Below are 26392 nucleotides of genomic sequence, written 5' to 3' on the forward strand. Positions count from 1 at the left end.
TTATTATATTTGTTTTCTATGAAGACTGGAATTACTGATGAATTTCCCCAACTTTCTACTACTAAGATTGGAACATTAAATGGGTTTTGGTCCATTATAAAAAGGACAATGAAACCAACAGCACATTCTTAATGACATAGATAATGTTTCCTGAATTCCCTGTATAAATTTACATACATTTCACATATAAATAAAACATCAAAGACCACTTCTGTATTCCGATCTGTAAAAATATTTTCATTATGTTTATTATAAAAATATAAATGTTGCCACTAGAAATCATTTTACATTAGTAAGAGGCCATCTACATTGTGCAACATAAACTAAATGAACCATGTTTCAAAAATGCAAGTTTAAAGTAAACACATACTGCCAATCACATCATATTTATACATGGCTTGATAGATACTTAGTACAGCATAGACTGGGTGTGTTGCGAGAAATAAATAATATCTATAAATCAAACTTAAGATACAAATCAGATAATATGGTACATAACGTGGCAAGGGAGTGGTAGCCTCATTGATATGGGAAGGCAATGTAGTTCCTGTACAAAGAGATGGCCATAAGCATTCTAGTACCTCTACTCCCCAGTCCAGAATTGTACACTGTTATGTTTACATATGTACAGGGAAGGGGTTATGCAAAGGAAATTTATAAATGTAAGATAGAAAAATACTGACAAATGAGAAGCAATATACTGTTTCATCATCCTCTACTTTCAAACGAAAAAAAAATTCTCAGCCAAAATAAATGTAACAGATTCAATGATTTTCAATATCTAGTTATTTTAAAATTCATTTTTGTTGAGGGTGTTCAGAATATTGCCCAAGAGAGGGAATGCTGTTATAGGCGAATTGGTTCAGATGCCACATTTGAATTTTGATATTTTAACGTTACAAATTGTAAATTACTTGATTAGAGTCTTTTCTAGCTGCTTTCAGGAGATACAAAATTTAATATTAGTTTCATTAGTTCATTTCTAAAATATTCACCCTCTTAGAAGTTCAATACAAATTCTAGTAGCATGATTGGCTTATAAGGAGGATTGCCAAAATTTGAGAAACAATTTCACATCTGAAAGACCTCACCTAAGCTCTAGGATACTAAATAAACCTACAACAGATTATATTTGGAAACTTCCATCTATGATTGGAAGCTGGATTTCTTTAGTGTCCCATTTTGCATAAAGACATATTTCGTGTAGCACTGTTGAAACCATCTTATTCTCTGACACATGCATTCCTTGATCCTATGGAATGATACTATCAGCAAGAAAATCCAGAACCAAAAATATTGCTTCAGCATGTATGGTCATCTGGATGCCCATTAGGGACATCCTACTTAATATTAAAGAACATGCTTACAATTGACCTTTCAGGAACAACAAGTCTACATCCCCATATTGAGACATCTCATTTTTCCATTGTCTGCTGACATGAAATTTTGGTTAGATTAGTTGCTACTTCAAAAATGTTATGCTCAATAATATGTTTAGAAGTTCAGGGCTTCTAATCATGCACCTAAATCACAATAGGTACATTGAAGTGGAAGACTTAATGATAGTTATACCTGATAGTGATGATGAAACTATGTAATTAATTGACCTACACCCCAGTGATGCAGATGAGTAGCTTAGTTATCATCATTCTCTACACATTTAAGCAATAATATTAAAAGGCTTTTCAAAACTAGAAGTTTTTCTCTTTTTTTTTGGCTCATGCATTTACCTACAGGCTGCTGTCAATCACCATACCCATTTAACCCCATTTGGATCTTTCCAGTTTGCAAATCTAAGGAGTTCTAACAAGCTTCTTTCATGAATGAAAGGAGTTGATGTCCTCGAAGCACCAGAATAGGAAAGGTATGCCATCGGGGTAAAAATCTATTACATACAAGCCAGTAATTAGGAGCATACAGTTATTGAAAAATGAAGAGACAAAAATGAATGGTATATTCAGACTGCGAGTGATTCGGTGACAGGGAAATCATTTCATTTTGTTGGTACAGATAAGTAGATTGTTCAACAATTTTAGAAAAGAACGTATCTTTCTCTGGGTCTAGTTAAACATGTTTCCTACTGCTGACAATTTGCAATAGCATTTGGCACTTGGCTGTAACAAAAACCAAATTAAATCATCAAGGCATAAATATAAAACAATAAAAAAAATCCAAAAGAAAATAAATATGCACTTCCCCCCAAATTAAGACATGTTTTTACATGGTATACTTCAGAAAGGTAACAATTAAAATGTATAGTATTTAAAACAACTACCAACTTCATCTCTATATGCTTCAAACAGATAAAGAGAACACTAAAGTGATAAGGTAGTAAATATGACGAGATAGTTTGAGGTATAAATGCCTCTATTTTGCTTGCTTTTAAAGAAACAAAATACCTGTTACAGATTTTTTTCTGTGTATAAAAATATCACAAGTCTTTTCCCCTGTGGCCATTCACAACAAAGCCTTCAGGTCCATTTTTCTAGTTTACTTCCATGATAGTTAATGATCAATGGCTCTACACTAGTTCTTCCACTTTTTACTGAAGAATTTTAATTAACCCCATCAATTAACATTTAAAAAACAAATACAAAACAAAACGTGCCCACCCACCCATCTGTAAAATGATAGGGGAAAAAAATAAAGAGATTTTCAATTCCATTTTAAGGCATTTGGACTTATAACTGAGTGTCTTATCAGACTTGGAGCTTTCAGCAGCATCTATCATTTCTGTCTGTCTGCAGGATGCTGCTGCATCTTCCCATTTCTCACTTCCTTCCAGTAATTTACACTGGAACTGGACCATTCTTAGATTGTGTTTCTAGGGCTTTAATCGTGCTGACAATCTTCTTCTGTGGCCCAACCACAGTAACACCAACCTTTTTCATGTCACTGTAAAACACAAGAGAAAAATAACTGGTAAGAATCACGGTGTTCCAAGCATATATATTTCCAATCCAAGATAATTGCCCTGTAACCCATATATACTGTTCTGGCAACAAAAGACAGATGTTAAGTGTATCAGATAATTGGAGCTAAGAGCCATTCAGCTTCAGCCTTTATATATCACAACATTAAAACATGACATGGAGAAGTTTACATGGTGACTGTTCACCTGCAGTACTGTGGACTTTTTAACATTTTGTCCCCTTTTCAGTGAAATACAAAAAATTACTCATCTACCATTACTGTTATTTGCTGATTTTTATTTTATTTTGATGGTAATATTCTATCCTTATGACACTATCGCAACCAAATTGGCTTTACCATCTTGGTTTTAGTAGGTATAGAAGGAAGTGGATTACCACCTTTATTTTGTAATGTGTTAAGCATTATATGCTGGTAGAATCTAGTTTAATTGTTTCAGGTGGAAAGTATTCTTTATGAGTTTCCATTTTGAATGTGTTTGGACTAAAACAATAAACTACTGCTGTCTGCAGCAAAAAAAAAAAAAAAAAGAATCATGGTGTTCTGAGTAGTGTAAGAAGAGGAAATTTTAAGTTTTCAAATAAACTCAACTATACAATTATATATCTTATGCTTGATATCTGATTTCCAATTTTCTGATAATGATCTGTTGTTATACTTGGGGTATTTGATTCCTGTATTGTATAAGAATATAAATGTTACAGTGGGATAAATATGCTTCTCAGAGTTTTGTCAACCCAAAACTTAACATTATGTCTTTATTTAAAATTAGGGCTTTTGAGAAATATAACTGGGGCAGGGATTAAAGAAATAGAGAAGCATTAATGATGGATGGTAAATATAGTGTGCAATTCTTTACAATAGACAAAAAAGAATACAGAGTGACATGGGAAAAAAGAAAATATACAAAGGAATTCAAGGATTGAATTATACTGTTATTCAAAATCCTATGATGTACCAGAAACTACAAGAAGCAGGACTTCTTTTTAAAAAAGATTCCTGAGCAAGTTTACAAATGCCTTGATTTCTCATTCTTGCCTTCAAAATATACTCTGCTATTGAAGGTGACAACTGTGTGGAAATCTGTCATAACAGATCAACTAAACATTTTTTTTATTAACCTAACTGTTTACAGATTTTTAACACAGTTTTTAAAAAATCTTTTGATATTACCTTGAATCAGATTGACCTCAGGGGTTATTTTGACTTCAGGTAGTTAAAAGTCTATGGTTATAATTACTTGTTTTCTTGTACTCAGATGTTTTGACATAGAAGTCTTCTACTTAGTTTCTCTTGGGACACCTTTCCTGGGGTCATAGAATAACTATACTAAATCTGACTATGCTGAGACCATGTGTGAGTATATTTGTCTACTGTATACTCCTTTCTATTAGAAGGCAGACATTGAAGGGAAAACACTGCTGACTCCTTTGATAAAACTAATGTACTTTCTTTATCATCTGAATGTTTCAGTCAATACCAGGACAAGAGCAACACATCTTGACCTTCCTCTGTTCTTCCCAATTTCATGACACACAGCACTGGTTGCTGTTGTATTAGCATTTATTTTTGAATAGTCATTCATAAGTGAAAGAAGATATATCTTTATTAAGTGTAAAGTAGTTTAAGCTTAGAAATTTGTAGTGAAAATAAGTGTTTCAAGAAAATAACTTTATTTTAAATAAAAATAGCTAAGTATGTATATTTCATGAATTTCTTTTTAAAATAATGTACTGATATGTATATGGTCCTAGTCCCCACTCAAATATTCCCTTCTATTGAGAACTTCCTGCTTCTTTTTCATTTCTTACCTCATTTTTTATTATTATCAATTATGCCTGCTTTTCTTTCTGATTTATTTTCTTCATAGTCTTGTCTCTCCTTGACTTTCAACCAGGTAAATTTGATATGGACAGGGATTCTAGTTTAATCTGACCCTTGTGAACAGACAGTACCCTTAGCAGTGGGTACTTTTTACCAGAGGCTCTATATTTACTACAGAAAGAAACATATGCATGTCTTTATCCCCAGCACCAAGGAAGAAGAGGCAGATGGACCTCATTGACTTCAAGCAAGTACATAGTGGGTTCCAGGACAGTCAGGGTTATATATAGAGACCTTGTATTAAAGAAGAAATAGGAGGAAGGAAAGGAGGAAGAGGAGAAAAGAAGAGAAGGAGGAAGAGCAAGAGGAAAAGAAGAAGTAAGAGAAGGAGGAGAAGGAAGAGGAAGAGAAGAAGGAACAGGAGGAGAGGAGGAGGAGGGGAAGGGGGAGGGAGAGGAGGAGGGGAAGGGGGAGCGAGAGGAGGAGGAGGGGAAGGAGGAGGGAGAAGAGGAGGAGGGGAAGAGGAGGAGGAGGAGGAGGAAGAGGAATGAGGAGGAGGAAGAGGAAGGAGGAGGGAGGAGGAAGGAGGAGGAGGACTCCCAAAAGTCTGAAAAATATCTTGGGACATGCCTTGTTACATTTGTTTCGATGCTGTTCTCAAACATATTCCTAGAGAAATCTATTTAGTAATGCCTAAAACTCCTATGTTCTACCAGCCAATGCATATATTGTTCACTGCATTAATGTTGACAAAAATAACTACTAATTTTTAATTAGAAGGCACTTTTGGCTTACCTATTTTGAACAAATACTTTTGTTAATCCATTCACAGCTACTAATGGGTGACTTATTTATATTACAACATAGCAGTTAATCGTATTAAAAGTGTTATGTCTCATATTTCAATTTAGTATGTCATTATGCATTATGAAAAAAACATCTGCATAATTTTGCCTTTAAAATATGACAATACAGTGGAAACATTCAATGCTGTGGTTATTCTCTGTAATGCTTCTATGCTCTAAAGCAGGTGTCTTGTATATCATAACAGTAAATGTTTATGTTACTAAAATAAGAATGTATAAAAATGTTCAAAGGAAAAGAATTGAGTGTTCAACTATATCCTGTAACTGAGTCTGATCAAAACTACCAGCACAGAAACTCAATGTACTGTTGATTGGATAAGAAATCCATTCAGTAAACATAGTCTTCCACTTTAAACAGGACTGTCTGTATGTTTTAGATGGACTAAAGTAAGTTTACTTTCTGAGAACAAGATATCCTCTCAAATGGCAATAAAGACATTCACAAGTCCTTTTGTGATCTTAGATGTTTCTTATCACAACACTATTAGCCAAATTATACAAATTATTTGTTGTACACTTATGCATTCATTAATTACACAATGGACTCCTCATTTGGAGATCTAACATGCAGCTCCCCACAGTGAAATTGTTGAAACGACTGTCAGGGTAACATTCAAAGCCTTTCTAAATGCAGTAACTTTTAAATACCTCAGTTACAGAGGGTAAGACTTAAATGAACATGGAAATGACAAACAGTTACATTCAACATAGCAAAGATCAAGGACAGAAAAACTGACAAGTAATTTGTTCAGCTTGAGGTATAGCTGCCCAACACAAACATCTTTCTTTAAGACAGTCTCAAATCTTACATTTGGATGAAGGCCTCTAGAATCCAGTGGGTGATCTCTTGCCCTATTTCCTTTGAACAGAATTGATAAGAAAGGGCAGGCATGTGGCTATTGAGGGTCTAATGTCCAAATGGAAGTAAATTATTTCTTGTATCTCTAATAGTTAAGAAAGCTATGCTCCATGATTAGTTGTGGGATAGAACAGCAGAGTTGAAGAGTTGTGTGTGCATTCATCTGTATGTGTGTGTCTGTGTGGATTTTTTTTTTTTTGCTTTTGTTTTTTGAGACAGGGTTAAGAGTGTGTTTGTGTTCTCAGAGAAATATATAGATGATATAGATAGATATAGATATAGATACAGATATAGATAGATATGGATATTGTTAAGAACATGAGAAAAGGACACAGTCATAGTACCAAGCGAAATAAATTGAGCCTCATTTACAGAGAGATGAAGAACATTACCACCTGCTCTTTGCTTTCCAGTTTCTAGTCACCATACTTTGAGGGTAAGAAAAAATTATCATTTTCACCGGGACCATATATCTTATGATCTGTTTCTTATTTTGTTTCACTTTTAGGAACAGGGTTTCGTGTAGGCTATGCTTGTCTCACAATGTCTGTGTAGATAGATAAGGATGATCTTGAACTTCTAATCCCCTGTCTCCTTTCTAAGTGCTAGTATTAAATGTATGTACCGCCACACCCATTTTATATGGTTCTGGAGACTAAATATACCCTACCAACTGAACTATATCTCTAGTTCTCACTTGGCTCTCAATAAAATTTCTTTCCTATTATCAAAGATTTTCTCAAATAAAATTCTTCTGGGAGTGATCCCTATGAACCATGGCATGGTACATTTAGTTAAGACTAACAACACAGTGCATATTATATCTTCCTAAACTATGAGCCTTTTAAAGAAAACAGAAAAGTATTGTTTAACACTTATTGGTAACTTCACTCTTCTGCATGCTTTTATTCAGTGAGTAAACACTCTAATAATATATGATGATATTTTAGATAGATGATAGATATTCAGCAGTTGTGAAACTGCTTTTGAATTTTGACATTTTACTCTCGCTAGTAGATCATTCATCCACTGCTCAATTTTCAATTGATAGATGCAAAACTTTTGTTATAAAAAAAACAGGAAACCACATACATAAGAATATACATTATACTTGTTAATGTTTTCTACTAGAGGCTTGTATTTAAGCATCTAACCAGGACATCCTGCTATCTAGGAAGTCCCTATCCTGCAGGCATTTCCTTCCATGAGAAGATAGCTCAATAAATGTCAATGTGTGTGTGGAGCAAAGGACTCCCACGCTCTGCTCTGTTGTTACACTGGACATTACTTGGAGAATAAAAGCAGATATTATAACTCATGAATCTTAAACAGGTATAATCAGGTATCTATAACCTATTAATAAAAGATGAATATAATCAGAAGGACATCGACAGCCCTCTGTTTTCTCCCCAGTATGCTTCTTACTCTGTGGAGATCTTGGCGATGGTGTCACAGGAGCTGTACTCCACGCCTGTGAAGATTTCCTTACAGTGTGCTGTCCTCATGCCATTAAGCCAATCACCGGTTGTGTGGAAGGTAGCGATATCGACATTGCTTTGGTCCAGAAGAAGGTTTGATGGCCTGTAAGAAAAGAAAACAACTAAAGGGTAGAAATTAGGAGTTTTTGGTGTGGCCAAGTGTCAAAATTTGACACCACCATCAGCAGGAACCTCCAGACTGCATGTGGTGTTCCTGTTTATTTGAGGAATTGATCTGCCATGAAGTCTTCATCTGTTCAAGCTGGCTCCTTGGAAGGAGATGGTAATCATCTTGCTTAAGTGATCTCTTTTTTTTTTTGCTCTTCCCTGCTTTTTAAATCGTCAAAACGTTGTCATCAAAATATATAAAAATACCAGTTATCTTTTTAACATTTAATTTATTAGCAAAGTAGTATGATCTAGATACCGTTATAGCAGGCATGACATAGTAAATATTTAGCCATGAAATTTATTTCTACATTAAATCCTTTCCAAACGAACGGTTGTTTGTAGAAATTGCATCAATTTGCTGGGTAATGAATAATTTGAAATATATGACACACTCACAGCCAGAGTTGAAATCAACACAAATTTTTATAACACTACCAATGTCATTTAAAAAGTAAAAATTTAAAAAGTATGAAAAATAGCAGATGGATAATAATATATGAAACTATTCTCTATTGAAAAATACCAAACAGCTATTACACACACAGTTGTGTGTATGTGTATATACATATCATCCGAGACATACAGACATAGAAGTAGACTGTGAGTTATATTGCCAGCATTCATCAGAATTAATTAGAAAAAACATTTAGGGTTGGTTTATGGAGTCTATTTATACATGTAGGAATGTAAGCCAGATTTGTTGAAGGAAACTTCCAAAGCTGAAATGAAGAAAATGAAGAAACTCTATTTCAATACCCAAAGAATCAAAGATAAGAGTAAACTGTCTTAGAGTGGGGGTAATTTTATTTGTTTGGTGTTTTTCTCCCCTCTCCCTTCAGCTTTTAGGGTCCCTTTTCTTTAACTGTCCTTTGACTCGCAAGAATGTTTTATTTCACACTTATATTCTTTTTCCTTTTTCACGAGGGAACTTAAAATCAAAGAGGTTACAAAGGCCTTATTTGTGGATTAAATGTAAAACTTACGAACAATTATATTGTTCCAGGCCCTATGTTAAGCTCATTACACAGGCAACAAGACGTAACCTTTACAACATCAGTTAGGCACAGATGGTGTATGCTTTATAATAGACAAAGAAGCCAACACTAAAAGAAATTAAGTTACAATCTTCTTTCTCTGAGGCAAAAGAGACAGAGAAGAGATTTCGATACAACCTACAGGAGACCTAATGGTCTTCCCTGCTATGCTACTCCATTTGGTCAAAGAATTGTTTCAATCAAATTTGTTTTTGTCTTTGGTTTGCTTAATGGATTTGTGATCATAGGGTGTTGCATGACCTCTGATCTATACAAGTTGTGCAGGGAAAGGAAGGAATCCAGTGTCTAACATATGCTACCTATGTTTTCTGGAGTGTTTTCTCTTTTCCTTATCTGTAAAATGGGATTTATGTGATGGAAGTAAGATAGCTTTTCCATAGCTGATAGATACATGCATAGGTATAGTCAGAACAATGTTGCCTCAGAATTGTAGAGGTTTGCTATTAGCTTGACATAGGTTGCATACTTTGTAGATCTTGTTTACATGTTTAAAATTTGAAAAATCAAATGGTTCATTAATTTCAAGTTTTGTGAAATGATTGGATTGGTATGATACTATGAATTACCATGTTGAGACGCTATAACTTTAGGCACAGTTAGTATTATGTATATGATGGTGCAAGAGCCCTATAAAATGACTGTTACTACAAGTGTTATTAGAATACTCACTAACTTTTGCAAGCTCATTATAAGGTCCCACACAACCCTTGTAAATGGATGTGCTATTCTGCCTCATGTCATTGCTGATCTCATTACTGAGCAAAGTGTTGTTTGCATTAAACCCGCATCTACCATATAATTTTTATAATTGTGACTATGCATTTTGAATTTTTAACCTCATAAGAGTTATTGTTCAAAATCTTTCATATTTTTTTGAGGTTGGCATTGGATTTAATCTTTATCCCTTAAGACTGTTAAGTGTATTTTAAAGAGCCCTAAGGTAAAAGGTGTTCACTGTAGAGCAAGTTCCTAGCCTCCTAGATTTATGCTGCAGCATGAAATATCCATTAATGTCAGTTTTAAACTTTTAAATATTTTGTACTTTTAAAAACATTCTTCTAATATATAATTAATATATAATTTTGAGTGTTAAAGCTAAACATTTAGAAATATGGGAACTCAACTTGTGGATCGAGGGGACTCCAAGATAACTTAAGAATATTTAGCATGCTTCCTTCTTAATTTTTGAAGTAAGTTTAGCTATCATTGATCATAGTGAAATCATATTGAGTAACTGAAAGCACTCACACACTCAGATGCTATGGAGCTCTACACTGTCTCATGAAGGAAAGCTATCATGTAGGCCATATGAGAAACACTCTTGCTGTGAATAAGAAAATAACTTTGAGGAAAATTCATAAATGTGTAAACTCTACATCTCAAATGCACTTTTAACTGGAAAGTTTTATTTACCACTGTTGGCAGTCCCCTTGACATATAAACCTACAAGAACATTCCTTAACAAACAAAAAAATATGCAAAGTGTCAAGTTAAGGTTTTAAAATTTTCATTCATCCTCTGTCTTTCTGTCTCTCCGTTTCTCTGTCTCTTTGTTTCTCTCTCTCTCTTTCTCTTCCCCCCGCCCCGTGTGTGTGTGTGTGTGTGTGTGTGTGTGTGTGTGTCTGTGTGTCTGTGTGTGTGTGTGTGTGTGTGTGTAAACATGTTGAAGATGCTTGTGCCACAGCCACAATGCACATGTGGCCATCAGAGGACAGCAGTGTAGTATAAGTTGACTGCATCTATCTTTATGTGGGTAGTGATGATCAAACTCAGTTTTCCAGTCCTGTCATCAAGCTCCTTTACCTGTTGAACCGTCTCAGTTTTCCAGAGACAGAGATTTCAGGAAAAAATTTCAGACCTAGCTATTAGGTAGAACACATGAGAAACCTATAAATGGATGTAAAATTTTAATATTATTTATGTGGATATATTCAAATAATCCGACTAAAACTTTCAAATATAAAACTAATTTAAAGAAAATATGATAATAATACATTTCATTCAGCCTTTATTTTTGCCTTTAGACAGCATAGCTGAACAATGGAATTTTTTGGACAAGTAATCTTTCTCACATATAAACTGCAAAGTAAAGCATTAAATCAAGTATGAGAAAGCTTTATAAGAAAAATGAAGTGAGGCTGAGATACACGACAATGAGATAGAAAAGTATGCTTGGATGTGAGGGATAGAAAAGCACCAGCAGTTATGAACATACACAGACCAGACAGTTTTCATGTCTCCAGTAGCCATTGCACAGAACTCATGTTGGCTCTTAGTTTCATGAATAGTAATAGTTTTTTATTTATGGGTTTGTGGGTATGAAGAATCAAACCCCAGGCCATTTATTCAGGATATTTATGAACTGTGTCTAATAGCAAAATGGGAAACATTTTTTTTTTTCAGCTGAGGAAGGTTTGTATTTTTAAACTCAGCACTTTGGACAGAATCAAGAAGAAGCTGGAGAAAATGAGTGTAAACAAATTGAAATAGAACAGGACAGGACACAGGACTTGTGGATTAGGGATTAGAGTGACCCCAGCTGAGTTTTTCTGTTTATGATTTGCATCAAAGTACAACCAAGATCAAAAAAGGAGGAGGACTAGGACGAGAAAAGGAAGAAAAAAAGGAGAGAGAGAGAGAGAGAGAGAGAGAGAGAGAGAGAGAGAGAGAGAGAGAGAGAGAGAGAGAGAGATAGAGAAAACGGAACCTATTTTGATGCCTGTGACCTCAGAATAACCAGTCCTGCAAAGTATCATTTTTCCACTTCCAGGATTTCTCTAGGGATTTCAAATAAAAATTGGTTCCTTTCCTCCTCAGAGAGGACATCTGGAGAGTTTATCAATGGATAGGAATTTGTCTCTCACTGTGAAGAGCCTGTGATGTCTCTTCATGTGCACCAAGGGAATCCGGTTTTCTGAGCAGCTGCAGGCAGGAGGGTTTTTTTTAGACTTAGCCCCAGACACAGGGTCTGAAGGGGAAATTTATAGGCGGGGTGATGTGCACCGTGAGCTCACACTTTTACTAGACAAATTAGATAGGTTTCAATCCATGCAGCTGAAAACGATGTCCTACGGAGTTCCACCTGATCTTTTACAGCTTTTCATAAATCAGTGCCTACTGGCCACAGACCGCAGTCATTAAAAAGAAATCATGGAAATTACATGTTTGCTCAGGGGAAGCAAAAAATAACTTTCCTCCCCTGCTTGCTCCCTCCTTGTATTTGGGTTTGTGAATTATTCTTTTATGGGCTTTCATACCCTTGTGTTAAAGAGGTACACATATTTTTCTTCCCATCAACTCCTATTTTAGCTGCCAGTGCTTACAGACCAATTAGCACCAGGTAGTAGGGAACAACTGTTAGCTAACAACTGCCAAGCCCAAGAATGTCTCCTAATAGTCAGCTCATGTCAATACTGTCCTGGATTCAGTAGGATTGAGTAATACTTTATTCTTTTCTGGACTCTGCTTTACAAATGGCATTATTTTCATACCTCAACTTTATAAATAATATATATTTCTTGAAGCAATGAGTGTCATGGCATCTATGAGAGATCACTGATATTAAAGATGTGTGCTGTAAAATATATATATATATTTTTTATTTTATTTATTGGGAATAGTTATGCCATTCCTTAAAGCCAAAAGATTAATATCATTTTCCTTTATAGTTTCCAGTTATTTTTATAGTTTGGTTTTTAACTTTCAGTTTGATGCCTGTTCACTATATTCAAGAAGGAAAGTTATATTTGTCAATTTATTGGTGTGTAGACCAGTATTAGCTTTGATCTTTTTTATCTCTAAAATTCAAAGTCTATCTACTATTAAATCTATTAACTTTCCATTGGCAATGAAAAAAACACTATTTATATTCATTCAAAATTGTATGTAAAATAAGTATTACTTTGTTTCCCAATGAGAACTGCTAATCAAATGAAACATCGAGGAGAAGAAAGCCACTGTGTTCCTTAAAGCTCTTTAAGGTTAGTTCTTAAGAGAGACTTCAGCAATTGTAGCTTTTGTCTACTTTGATCCCTCCCTATAGTAAAATTAGTTACCTTGCCTTTAAGATTCTTAATATGGGGAAGAAATCACCTGGGTATGTAGCATATCTGTTTCCCTGTAAAGTGTTCTTTATAATATTTGTCAGAGAGCAAAATCATCCTGTCAGTTCAGAATTCGAGGTCAAAGTCATTTAGTGGAATACAGGCAGAATTGGTTTTTGGTTGTCAACTTTATCTTGAAATACAAAGTATTTGTCAAAAAATCAGCAACCCTGAAAACATACTGTTTTATGTACTCAGACATAAGTATTTTAAAATAGCACTGGTTTATAGCCATTAACAGGGAAATGAGGAGTGGTTTGCTTTTGATCGCATTTCTTCTGTAAATTTATTAACATGATCCTTCCACAGTGATAAATGCATTGGAAAGCAATCAATACAATGATTTCAATTAACTCTACATTAGTTGGTCTTCAGTACCTCATTAAACATATATTAATTAGAATTTTTCAGTATTTTTTGCCACAAAATTATTTACATTGACTTTGCAACTTCAGCCTAGTTATTTTAATGCATCTTAAAATTCTTTATGTCAATGATTTGGATTCCATGAATCAATTATAATATTATCAAAAATGTAGCTTTTAGGGCTAGGAAGATGATTCAGTAGATAAACTACTCACAGTGGTTCTCAGTCTCTGTGGGTTGTGACATGTTTCGGGTCAAATGACCCTTTCACAAGGGTTGCATATCAGATATTTACATTATAATTCATAACAATAGTAAAACTACAGTTATGAAATAGAAATAAAAATAATGTTATAGTTGAGAGTCAGTACAACATAAGGAACTGTCTTAAAGGATTAGGCAGGTGAGAACCACTGAGAGCCTGTATACAAAACCACAGATGGGTATGATGACCAATCTCGAATCCCTGTCCCTGGTCTTTTGCAATGATCCTTCACAGCCTTTCCATCAAAAACCTTTTAACAAAGATATTGCTAAATCTTATTTTTAAACTTCATTTTTGTTTTGTTTTTGTTTTAAATGCATGTTAATCTCAAGTAGGTCTCATTTCAGGCAGGTTTCTAGAAGGGCTTAAAATATGTCTGAATCTTTAAGAGAAGGGCTTCATGCTTCCCTACCATAGATATACATTGTAATTGTGTTTTTCTTCTAAATTTCTCAATGGTATCTCTTCACAATTTCTGTACTCACCATGTAGATATTTGTAGGCCTGCTATGATTTCAGATTCGTCAATCTAAAACAGTTCTGTTACAACCTTCCTAATGCTACAACCCTTTAATACAAAACAGGTCCTCGTGTTGTAGTGACCCTCAACATTAAATTATTTTGTTGCTACTTCATAACTGTAAGTTTGCTACTATTATAAATTATAATGTAACTATCTGATTTGCAGGATATTTGATATGTAATTCCCAAAGGGGTCTAGACAGACAGATTGAAAAAACAATGCTCTAAAAAATGAACCAAAGTAGTTCCAGGAAAATAAACCCAGCAGTCATCCATTTCTGAAGTCCAATTCATTTTGCTTCCTCAGTTTTATGACTCTTATTACAACGTTTTGCCCACTATTTAACAATCCTTCATTCCTTTGTTCTTTATTTTACTGTAATATGTCCCAAAGGTCTCCAGGGACTTTTCTTTTTGGGTGGGAGTGACTACAAGCAGTTATGAGCTTTGATATTCGTGGATGTATATGTCTCTTTTGTTTGTAGTCTTGAGTTATTAAGTGACTACATAACCCTCATATAAGCAGCCTAAAAATTTCCCAGGTGCCACCAAATGAAGGAATATTCAACAGAAGCCTTTGACCATTTTAGTGAATATGTTGGCACTTGTAGAATTTAACCTGGTTACTTGCAGATTCTAACTGCAGCATTTAGAGACTTCCCCATGATATTTGGACAGCATAGTAACATAGAAGTCTCTGAAAATTAGACTTGCATGTTGGAAATAGCGTAGCTTACTGTCAATCTATTAAAACCACATATCCCCTCTGTAGGATCTCATGGTAATTCATAGCATGAGCACTTTGCTAGAAATTAAATTTTATTAGAAAACTGAAAAAAGGATATATTGGTGATAAATACCACAGTCAATAAGTTTGAGATTTTTCTACTAAATATACAATGGATGCTACTCTGTAACTATATAAACAGTACTCTAAATAAGGCTTAGCTTTCATGTTCCCTTCTGTGCTGTTAGGGACTTTCAGCTTCTTAGGACACTCAGTTTCACTGTGTGATGAATGCTCATTTGCCTGTGCCTTACCTATCCATCTCACTCTTCCCTCTTCCTCTCTGTCAAGGAGAGTACAGGGCTCACAGCCCTCTAAATGTAAAACCCAAAGTACTAGTTAATATGTTCCATCACTCTGCACATTTCATTTGTTACTGGTTGCTATACTATTCCATTTCTGTATCCTACCTTAAGCCTTGTTTGGTAGACATTAAAATTTTTTTCTACATCCTTATTTTGGCTTTATTTGCTTCTAGTCTTTCTAAGGTATGGCTGCCACTACACTATTGCATGCCTTTTTCACAGAGATGATAATTCATCTTTCTATGCATAATATTTAATATTTATTATGACTCAGAATAATTTCTTAAGGTCTTTACTTGTAATTTTATACTACTTTTAAAAATCCTATATTACAGTAGAACTGTTATATGTCACGAAATTGAATTCATCCACTGTGGTTTTATATGTTTTGTTTATCTCTACAGAGTTACTCAGTCTATAAAGTTTAATGCTGTCATTTGTTTATAAAATTTTATATACAATATAAATTAATTTCTTATGTCCAACTTTTAGAGAATAGCAAAATTAAAATTAAAGTGACATCCCTTCATGACTCCTGAATACTCCTGCATTCTCCTTCAGTATGTACATGTTCTGTGAGTCATGTAGAGCTTCTGAACATCTTTTTTTTTTCATACTCAAATGTAAACTGGGATTTGAGGTTGCATATGCTATCTATATAATTACCATGGGATTTATCATAATGTTACATGAAATTGCTTTTTAACTAAGATTATATAGCACATTAAGATCATATATGTCTTTTCTCACTTGCTATATTTTTAAGGAAATAAATCGGTTACTTGAAATGAAGTATACTATAAAACTTAATACAACATCTCATTTGACTACTCCTTGTGATGTCTAAAGAGAGCTTGGTTCTGGAGAATCCTGACCATCTGCTTTATAGTCTACTTTAGTTATGGACCCTGAGCAAGAACAAACACACACATAATAGAAAGATTCTGTTTAGAGTCAATTCAAATGAAGTAATAGTTTTAAAGAATTTACCAAAAACTCCAGAATGAAGACAATACTAAAAATATCATACTGCATTTTGCAAAAAAATAAAAAATGGTATTGGATTTTAATCATGTAACCCGAAAACTCTTGCAATAAATTCAGGATACATTAGCTAATTCCTTAAGGACAGAAAGATAAAAAAAAAAAAAAAAAAAAAAAAAAAAAAAAAAAAAAAACCTGTAACAGAGGACAGCAGGCTTCTTCTTAGTGTGCTGAAGGAACTGGAAGAATCTCTGAGGCTGGGAAGTTTTTAAAGTGAAAGTGCTCAACCATCAAGGTAAAAATGGCCTCTTCCGCCTCACATTTGCTTTCCCTTCAGAAAACAGCTATGTAAATCAAATCATGTAACTTCTTTACTTCAGATGCTTTAATGGATTCCTTATGCACTTGAAAATGAATGCCAAAGGCTTCATGATGGCCTCATAGCCTTAAGTGCTCTGGCTTCTGTTTGCATCTTGAGGCTATGACAGAACATCAAATTTCCTTCTCTCCCATTCACCTGCTCACACCTCTATATTTTTTCACATCTTAAGACATCTTCAGCTTACTGATCATGTGCATATAGGAGAGAGGGAGAGAGAGAGAGAGAGAGAGAGAGAGAGAGAGAGAGAGAGAGAGAGAGACTGACTGTGTGTTCTGGAGAGAAAGACTTGACTATAAGTGCTAGTTACTCAAATACAATCTCTTCAGATGATTAATTTTCAACAACTTTATTTTCCACATAGCTATATATTTATTTCATCCTACTGTCTGTACTATATACAGCATATTGTACATAATATGTAGCATAATTGTCAATAGGATCAGTAATATCTGTCTTCCTCAGTTTTCAGAAGCCTCATCATTTCTATTGCACAGAAGGTAGGGCTTCTATTTGCCCACAAAACATTAGTGAATGAATGAAAAGGGTCACTGGGGAAAGTAAGGCCTTTTGAATCCCTCAAAAGAGTCTGGCAATTCTGAGTTATGAAGAGAACACCGAATTGGTTATAAACAACTTGTTAAACATTATATTTGTTTGTATAAGGTAATTATGAGTATGATGTGTCTAGGTGCCTGTAAAGGGAAAAAAAACAGAAAAGAGAAGCTTAGTTGGACAGTCAGTACAGTGTGTTAGTTTGAAGGAGCATATGAGGTAAAGAAGGCATGCTGGAGGTTAGTCCTAAACACCACTGGGCAGATGAGAGGGTACTGATGAGTCTATTTACCTCAACTCAACTAGTATAGCAGTAGAAGAAATCTGGCTAATGGGAAGAGAGAAAGATGTGTGTTTCAGGAAAAACCATGATGATATCTTGAAGCAAGTGCTGGGAAAGTTGTGGTTTGAGGAATGATGGAAAAGTAGAGATGCAGTAATGCAAAATATCTGCCAATCTAGGCAATACTGAATGCAGCATCTAATGTTCACCTGTTGAGAAAAAAGGTCACCAAACTTTTTATCAAATATCCAGATTCTAGCATTCTTGCATAAAGACTCAGAATCAGATACATTACATTTTGTCAATTCCAATGGAGATGCTTCTCACAATGAAAGGTGAGAAATGATGTCATGGTATATATTAATGGAAAAGGTTACATGTAAATGAAAAGAATAGATATATACAGAAGAGACACAGGCATGAGGTAGAAAAAAGGGAGAAGCATTTGCTCATGATGGTCAGGGGGACACTTCCTCTAGAAATGACTAGAACCAATGAAAGGTAAGAGCAGGTGTCAATAAATTTCATTGTGCTGCCCAAAATATCTCAAGTACATAAACACCTAAGAATATTCAATCAACAATACATTAAGGACACTGTTTGAAAATTAATGGAAGAAATGAGTCAATTTGTTTTGAAATAATACCATAATGACTGTCAAACAAAATTTTATCTAAGGAAAAAAATATTGAAATCTTTTTGTGGCAGTAAGATGGTAGATAATGACTTGTATGATCTGGTCTCCTAAGATAAATGTCATTATAAAAATAAATAAGCATATAATTCCCCTGACTTTATATTTAATAAATGAAAGCCAATGGCACTTTATAAAAAAATCCACATTTTCCAAGAATTAAATGTTTTATGACTAAATCTTTAGAAATTATTCAGGTAGTTAATCTTATAGTAGAAAAATGTCACATGTAGAAATAATCAGTTTAGAACGTATGTAAAATGTTGGCTACTTGTGTGTATCCTGACCTTCTGTGATCTGATGTAAGACTATTTTCATCCACAAAATTGAGGTTAAATACCATAGATCCTATAGCATCATTTAGTTTCATATTGATAAGATCATACAGTGGAAGGTTTAAATGCCTTCGTATGAGAAGAGAGAGTTGAAAAGTTGTTTTCCCTGCTAGAGTTACTACTGAGCAAAGATCAAAAGAAATGGTTTCAAGGTGTAAAATGAGGACCATATGCCCTGCCTAGGACAGGTCTGTAATCCAGCCAGTTGTTAAACTGTCAGGTGCATTTCCAGAGTCTGCATTATCTCTCTCCCTGTGAAGTTTGGGACAGAGACGGATCTTTATAGAATAAGTTATGGTAAATTTTATCTAAAGGTAGTCAATAAATTCTACTGTAGTGACTCCTAAATGTTATGTGAAACTAATAAACCATTATTCTCATGTAATGACATTAAAAGCTTAATATAGATTTACCTTTTGTTAAAAGAAAAATTATACAAATCTTTATCATGTATGTTTTGTATACTTAAAAGGATTAAGAACTGTACTATAAGACCTGAACTCAGAAATACATATCATATTTTCTTAAAATATAGATTAAATACATGGAGATGGGGGAAGAAGGTATGGGATTTGGAACAGTCAGAGTGTTGACTGGGAGGGGGATAAAATCTGGAATGTCAAGAGAGATTAAATAAAATTTAAAAAAATTACTACATCAGTCTTGGAAATAACTTTTGAATATGGTCATCAAAGCAAAGGAAACAAGTAAAAAGAATGCAAGTATTACTACAGCAAACTAAAACTTTCTATACAGCAGAGAAATCATTCATTGATATGAAAAAGAAACCACAGAATGTTATAGATAATACATTCATAAAGACCATGCATACAACAGTAGATTACTGTCCACAGCTTAAAAGAAAGTCATACAACTCAAAAGGATACAACAAACACCCCACAAATAATAAAGCACAGATAAGAGACTTGTACAGGTGTCTTATGCAGAGAGATCTGAAAGAAGTCATGGTTGACATGTGAAAACATTCACTTATCATTGAAACATGCAAGTCAAAACTGATATAAGATTGTCTTACTTCTGGAAGGATGGGTATAATTAAAAATGTGATAGACATTAAGGGTTGTTTATGAGGTGGATAAAAAATATTGTTGGTATGTATGTAGATTCATATAAGTTAAAATTTCTTTAAAGTGAAGTTAAAATGTTGCCAACTACTACAAATTTTGAATGAATAGCCAAATTATGTAAAATACCCAAAATGACAGCATTAAATGATTAAAAGTATATTTCATGCATGTTCTTATTATATATATATATATATATATATATATATATATATGACAATGTGGATTAATATAGAGGGTGTTATTTTAAGTAAAATAATTCACAGTAAATAAAGATCTGTTTGTGAACTCACAAGTGAAATACAAAACATTTCTAACACAAAAAGAAAAAATAGAATTTACTCTGAATCAGTGTTCAGAAAGAGAGTCTTCAAAAAAAATAAACAAACGCTTGCATTGTAAGATTAAAAAAAGCAGTGTAGACAATGCACATTATGATGACTGCAGAAAATAAATTATATAATAAGAATATAGGCCTAGAAAGATCTTAGGATACTTCATTGTAAAGTTAATTACTGATCTGAATGTTAAATATCTAACATAGAGAAGCCTTATTTAGTTTAGTCATGCTAATCGTTATATATATATATATATATATATATATATATATATATAATCTCATGATGGATATATATATATATCACGATGGATATATATATATATATATAACGATTAGCATATATATATATATATATATATCCATATCCCCCTTGGCCTTATTTTTTTTAATGCTGTAATTTGTGCTTGTATCTTAAACCTTAATATTTTCTTTATTTTAGGTTTAAGAACATTATTTTATATTTCTTAAAGTATTACATCAAATATTCACATAAACATTTGGTCACACCTCATAATTAATCAAGCCTCTTATGATCTATAAATACACACACACACATACACACACACACACACACACACACACACACACACACATAGAGATACACACATCTCACACACACGCACTAGGAACACCCTCACCAGCTGCCTGATCTTTTTTGTATGTTTTTGTGTGTTCATGTGTGCTTGTGAGTGCATGCACATGTATTTGTGCGCGTGTGTGCTTGTGTATGTGCATGTGTGTGTGTTTTAAGGGCCTCCTATAACTCAGGATGTCTTGATCTCACTATCTGTCTGAGAATGTCCTTGGATTCCTCCACCTCAGGAATGCTGAATTTACAGGCACACACCATCAGACTGGGCTCAACTATTGGAAGATAGTTTTAAGCAAATAAATCACCCACTCCCTTTCCTTAAACAATGGGGAGTAAAATAAGCTATGTGTCTAGCTTTCCTATTTTCCAGACATAAGCTCGGAAGATAAAGACACTTCTAGCCAAGAATCATATTAATATATTCATTATTATTCTACTGTGACGTGAGAATTCTTCCCCAAGTTAAGGAAAGGCAGGCAAAGTAGTTTCTCCAATTCTGAGAACTACAATTTCTGAGAACATGGATCAAGAGGCAGCAGGAAGCATGCATTGTGAAGGGAGTGCAAGTATGCAAATGCAACGTGTCACCTTGCAGCCGCGCTGGTGATGATCTTCAGACTGCCTGGATTCCGGATGAGCTTGTCCAGAATGCTGACGATCTGCTCGAACTTGGGTCTGTTGTTCCTGTCTTTCTGCCAGCAGTCCAGCATCAACTGATATAAGGCAGCTGGGCAGTCCATGGGAGGTGGCAGGCGATAGCCCTCATCCACGGCTTTAATTACCTATGAGAGAAGCAGCGTTTCCGGGAAAGAAAGACATGAGACTCAATGGACTTTCCCATTCACGCTGATAGGAATATTTTAAATAATGTTTTAAATTACCCAAGAAGATAATAGCTGCATGTATATTCATAACAAATTATAAATGCCTGAAAATATTATATAAAGGTTAAGTGAGAGAATGTAGTGTGTGTTTATCTTTTGCAAATCAAAGTAAAAATAAAAGTTCTACAGGAGAGGAAAAATTATTGCTATTAAAATATGATTATTTTGATCAGGGCAGTGGTGGCATAGACCTTTAATTTCAGCATTTTGGAGGCAGAGGCAGATGAATCTCTGTGAATTTGAGGCCAGCTTGGCCTCCTGAGCTACACAGAGGATCCCTGTTGCAAAAGACCAGAGAGAGAGAGAGAGAGAGAGAGAGAGAGAGAGAGAGAGAGAGAGAGAGAGAGAGAGAGAGAAAGAGTATACAGATTGTTATAAAAAATCATGTATTGATTCATGTAAAAGAGAACGGAATGCAAATTTCAGCCATACCATAATAGAGAACTTTTCGAACTGTCTTTGGTAAACTCCTATGGGCAGTGCATCATTGTTTTAAAATGCATGGACCACTAATTTTAAAAGTTTACTGTAAGTCAGAAACATCTGGAAGAGTTCTTAATGTATAAAGCTCTTTCCTCTTATTTACTGAGTTTCTGAATCATCCATATGGGAAAAAAAAAATCCTGAGAATTTTTATCCCTAACAAGTTCCTAGGCCATGCTAATGATGATGGCCCAGGCACTACGCTTGTAGATACTTTGCTAAAACATGAGTTTGGAGAAAGTATGTAGAAAACTTAGTGTCATCTTTCTACATTTATTCTATCTAAAGACATTAAGTTAATTTGTGGAAGTATAAAAATATCTATATATCAAAATATAGTAAATGCAGTCTCATAAATTATGACTTGGAATTGACCAGTAACATATCATATTGCCTTCTTTTATATTGGGTTCTTGCTTAAAATCTCTGGTAAGCATAAAGAAATATGGTAATCCCATGTGCTAATAATATCTTTTTTTTACTATTAGTAGCAACATGTAACAAATGCAAACACAATTATTTAAATTTCATACTGTAGTTATAACAAAATGTTAACGATTGTTTCCTCAAGCCCGACTCTTCATTTTTTTGTGATTAAAATTATGTGGGAAGCCTCATACATTATAAGAAACAACATGATACAGATTATTACATATTGTCTTTGTGAAATACTAAAATTAATTAAGAAAAATACTGGAACAGTTGTAAAATCATAGTCAAGAAAGGATGCCAGACATCCTCTTATTAATGTTAAGTAGAAACCAATTTTTGGAAGAAATACTTAAATATTCTATGAGGCATACATGCACACACAGACACACACAGACACACAGACACACACACACATTATTTTATTGCATTCTTGTTTGAAAATATTCCTTTTGTTACATTTTTAAATTCCTGCTTGAGAGAAATAAGTAAAGCTGTAAAAACAACTCAATTACTACCCTTGCAAGATGTGGGAATAGCTAAGTATTCAGCTCCGATGTCACCAAGTAGGCGCCACCTGGCTTCATTATGCTCCACTTCCTTGCACAGCTTGAAGTTTTAATCTCAACTCATAACTCATAAACTAAAAACATACACTTACATCCTGATTGGACATCTCCCAATATGGCCTTTCTCCGTAAGACATCACTTCCCAGAGAACAATCCCATAACTCCATACATCGCTGGCTGATGTGAACTTGCGGTAGGCAATTGCTTCTGGTGATGTCCACCTTATTGGTATCTTTCCTCCCTTTGGATATAAAAATCATGTACAATGAATAAGTACATAATACACTCTGAAATCAGACAATTTTTCAGGGTACCTGCTCTGAAGGAGAATATAGGCTTATGCTAAAACTACCTTAATGTTCAATTTTTCACATTTAATTTGTAATTAATTTATTATTTACTTAATTGAATCCTTTTTTGACAATTTCATATATGGATAAAGTGAGCTGTGGAATCTCCTACTTTCTCATATCTTCCCAATTCTACTGATCTTCCTTCACCCTGTACCTTCTCAAACATCCATATCCTCCCCCCCCCCTTTTTTTTTTTGAGATTCTTAGAGTTTAGCAAAGGTGATGTTTGTGAACATGGGTTTGTAACTATGCACAGAAGCCTGGTGGGCAACTTATTTTATACACAGCTAAAGATAGTAACTGCTCTTCTCCTAGAAGTTATCAGCAGCAAATACTTCAACAGAGAGTGGTAGTAGGGTTCAGTGGGTATTTTCTAATCCATTGTTAGAAAACATATCTTTAGGACAAAATTTATCCCTAAAATATCAGAACACTGAAATCATTAAAATGCAAAATTATAAATTGCTCAAATGATAACTTATTTAAAAAAATCAGCTATGGCATATTATATAGTCATAGTGCCATGGTATCTACAACTTGGGGGCAACCCCTTGGCATTAAAAGATTTTCAAAAGATTGACCAAGAAATTTTAGTTCAGAAAAAATAATATGATGGAGGCTTGTTATTACTGAAAATTTCAGCCATCAGGCAGTGGTTTGTATCCTAAAAGATGATCCTAACAGAGTGATGTGTGAGCCCTCAGTCCTTTCATCTCATTCAACTCGTTCCATGTAGGAGACTAGTGAGCACACCATTAACATCACATAAATGCTTTAGATGAGGGAATAATGTCAAGCTCATTAATGACTATAAAGCCCCACTCAAATTTGGCAATTTTGCTGTCATTGCCAACTAAACCAGACTTACAAAGTTTTTAATTTCCCCCTTCTCCGTGTGAGTCAGTATCAAGTCACTGTGGCTTTAAATGAACACAGAAGAAACTGGCATTGAATATATCTAATTGAAAACATAAACTGCAGAAGAGGATTAAATCCAATAAAAACAACTTTGGAATTAAGAGGGAGAAAAAAAATGAGTATTTCATCACAAATTGTTCAATTCCAGCCGTGTAGACTCAAACTCTTCTTGTTCACTACCAGTACAAAGATGTAGTGCTGGTATAATGAGCTAGTAAAATGTCCACCGTCATAAATAAAACAAAATGGAGTGTTCCCAAACTATAATTTGAAATCACAAGCCCGTGAAAGCTGGATATGTAATAAAAGCGAAGGTTATGAGCATAGCACACGTAGGTCTGTGCCGACCACACAGAATTGTTGCTTATATTTAGATTCTTTGCCTTGGCAAGAGATCAGGCATCCGAGAAAAGCTTGTTTATCTTCATTGACTCCTATTCTCCTAAGTTAATGCTGCCTTAACTTCACACTGTTGTCTTTTTTGGGGGGTAGACATTCTTACCACTTTTTGTGACTGCCCTGACTTGGAAGACAAGTCTTAACCACTTTCTGTGACTGCCTTGTCTTCCCAGCATTATAAAGCACAAAGCATATTACAATCCTCTGCACTAACCCATGCAGTACATCTTCTATTTTCATCTATCTGCAGCCCAACACCTATTGGTCAACCATTTCCCTTCATTCCTCCACCCCACAACCTCAATCCCTTCTTGGTAACCATCACTCCACCTTAATTTCTATGAAAGCAGCTTTAGTAGAATACTCACAAACCACTTAGCATAGTATTCCCCAGGTGCATCATTACTGACTCAAAGAAAAGGATTCTATTCTTTTTAGAGTAGAATATTCTCTTGTATAACCATGCTGCCTTCTTTCCTCCTACATTTTTGTACATACCTACATTTGGTGAGGCTGGAGAATACGGCTGTCTCTCACTCTTATTCTTTAGGCATGTGGGATAACATGAGAGCCAGGTTCTCAGAAAGGTTCCTGTCAACATTTCTGACCAGATATTTCCAGTCACAGGGACTCTGCATTCTGAGCTGACTTTATTCACTCTGTGTGTAAATGATATCAGTGACCCCTAAGTAAGACACCCCAAAGAAGCTATAGACAGTATCAAAAGTCCAGTGGGAGAGGACTTGTCCCTGTGAGAGAGCTGCTGTTTCAAATGACACATGACAATTCTTGATCCAGACTCATAGGACTAGGGATTTTATATGAACTGGTTGCATTCCCTGTTCCTCATGCTCACTGTTTTTGGAGATACTTTTGCTCTTGCTGTAGGATTTAACTCATTATGAAAATGAAGAGTTCAATTCGCAAGAGCTAATTTATTTGTTTACTTTTTGCACTTGTTGCTCTTTTTTAAAAAAAAAATTAATTAATTTTTAAAATTTTATTTATATTGGTGTTCTGCCTCCATGTATGCCTGTGAGGGTGTCAGATGCCCTGTAACTAAAATTACAGACAGCTGTGAACTGCCATGTGGGTCCTGGGAATTGAATCCAGGCCCTGTGGAAGAGCAGCCAATGCTCTTATCTTCTGAGCCTCACAAGAGTAATTTGATGCATAGATTTTGATAGCATATCTTTTCTGGAAGTTTTTATTTCAATTGTTCTCTTCTTTTTTTAAAAAAAATATAATAACTTGAGTATCGTTTTTCTTCTCAGGTGGAGCTTACTGGTGGGTTAGTTTTCATCAAGAGGCCCTGAGGCTGGAGAGCAGTTTTGTTATCTGTAGTCCACATGACAAGGGCATAGAGACATACTGAAGACACATGGGAGAAGAAGCGGGGAATTAAGAAGCTTTCACTAAACTACAATGTACAAGAGCGTTCTGTCTTTTGGCTGAGTAATTGTTGTGTTGAATTGAACATACAGAAGACAGACTCATTACGTGTTGTTTGTTTTTGTTTTTTTTTTATAAATAATTAATTCCCAAGCTTTTACATCATCCTGCTCATGAAGGGGAAC

At 34.5% G+C, this 26392-nt stretch overlaps 1 protein-coding gene across 2 annotated transcripts in view; it reads right to left on the minus strand.

Moving 5' to 3' along the window:
* Positions 1-1413: 1413 nt before the first annotated feature.
* The window catches only part of Epha3 (EPH receptor A3), a 297859-nt gene continuing 272880 nt past the window's right edge, over positions 1414-26392 (minus strand). For both annotated transcript variants that reach the window (XM_076943064.1, XM_034515244.2), the window contains exons 14-17: positions 23237-23386; positions 21368-21561; positions 7906-8061; positions 1414-2895 (exon numbers count right to left, since the gene is read on the minus strand). In XM_076943064.1, the coding sequence (XP_076799179.1) occupies positions 2790-2895; positions 7906-8061; positions 21368-21561; positions 23237-23386 (606 nt within the window). In that variant the 3' untranslated portion in view covers positions 1414-2789. The remainder of the gene's footprint in view (positions 2896-7905; positions 8062-21367; positions 21562-23236; positions 23387-26392) is intronic.

Source organism: Arvicanthis niloticus, chromosome 12 (assembly GCF_011762505.2).
Source record: "Arvicanthis niloticus isolate mArvNil1 chromosome 12, mArvNil1.pat.X, whole genome shotgun sequence".
In the NCBI taxonomy this organism is placed as follows: Eukaryota; Metazoa; Chordata; class Mammalia; order Rodentia; family Muridae; genus Arvicanthis; species Arvicanthis niloticus.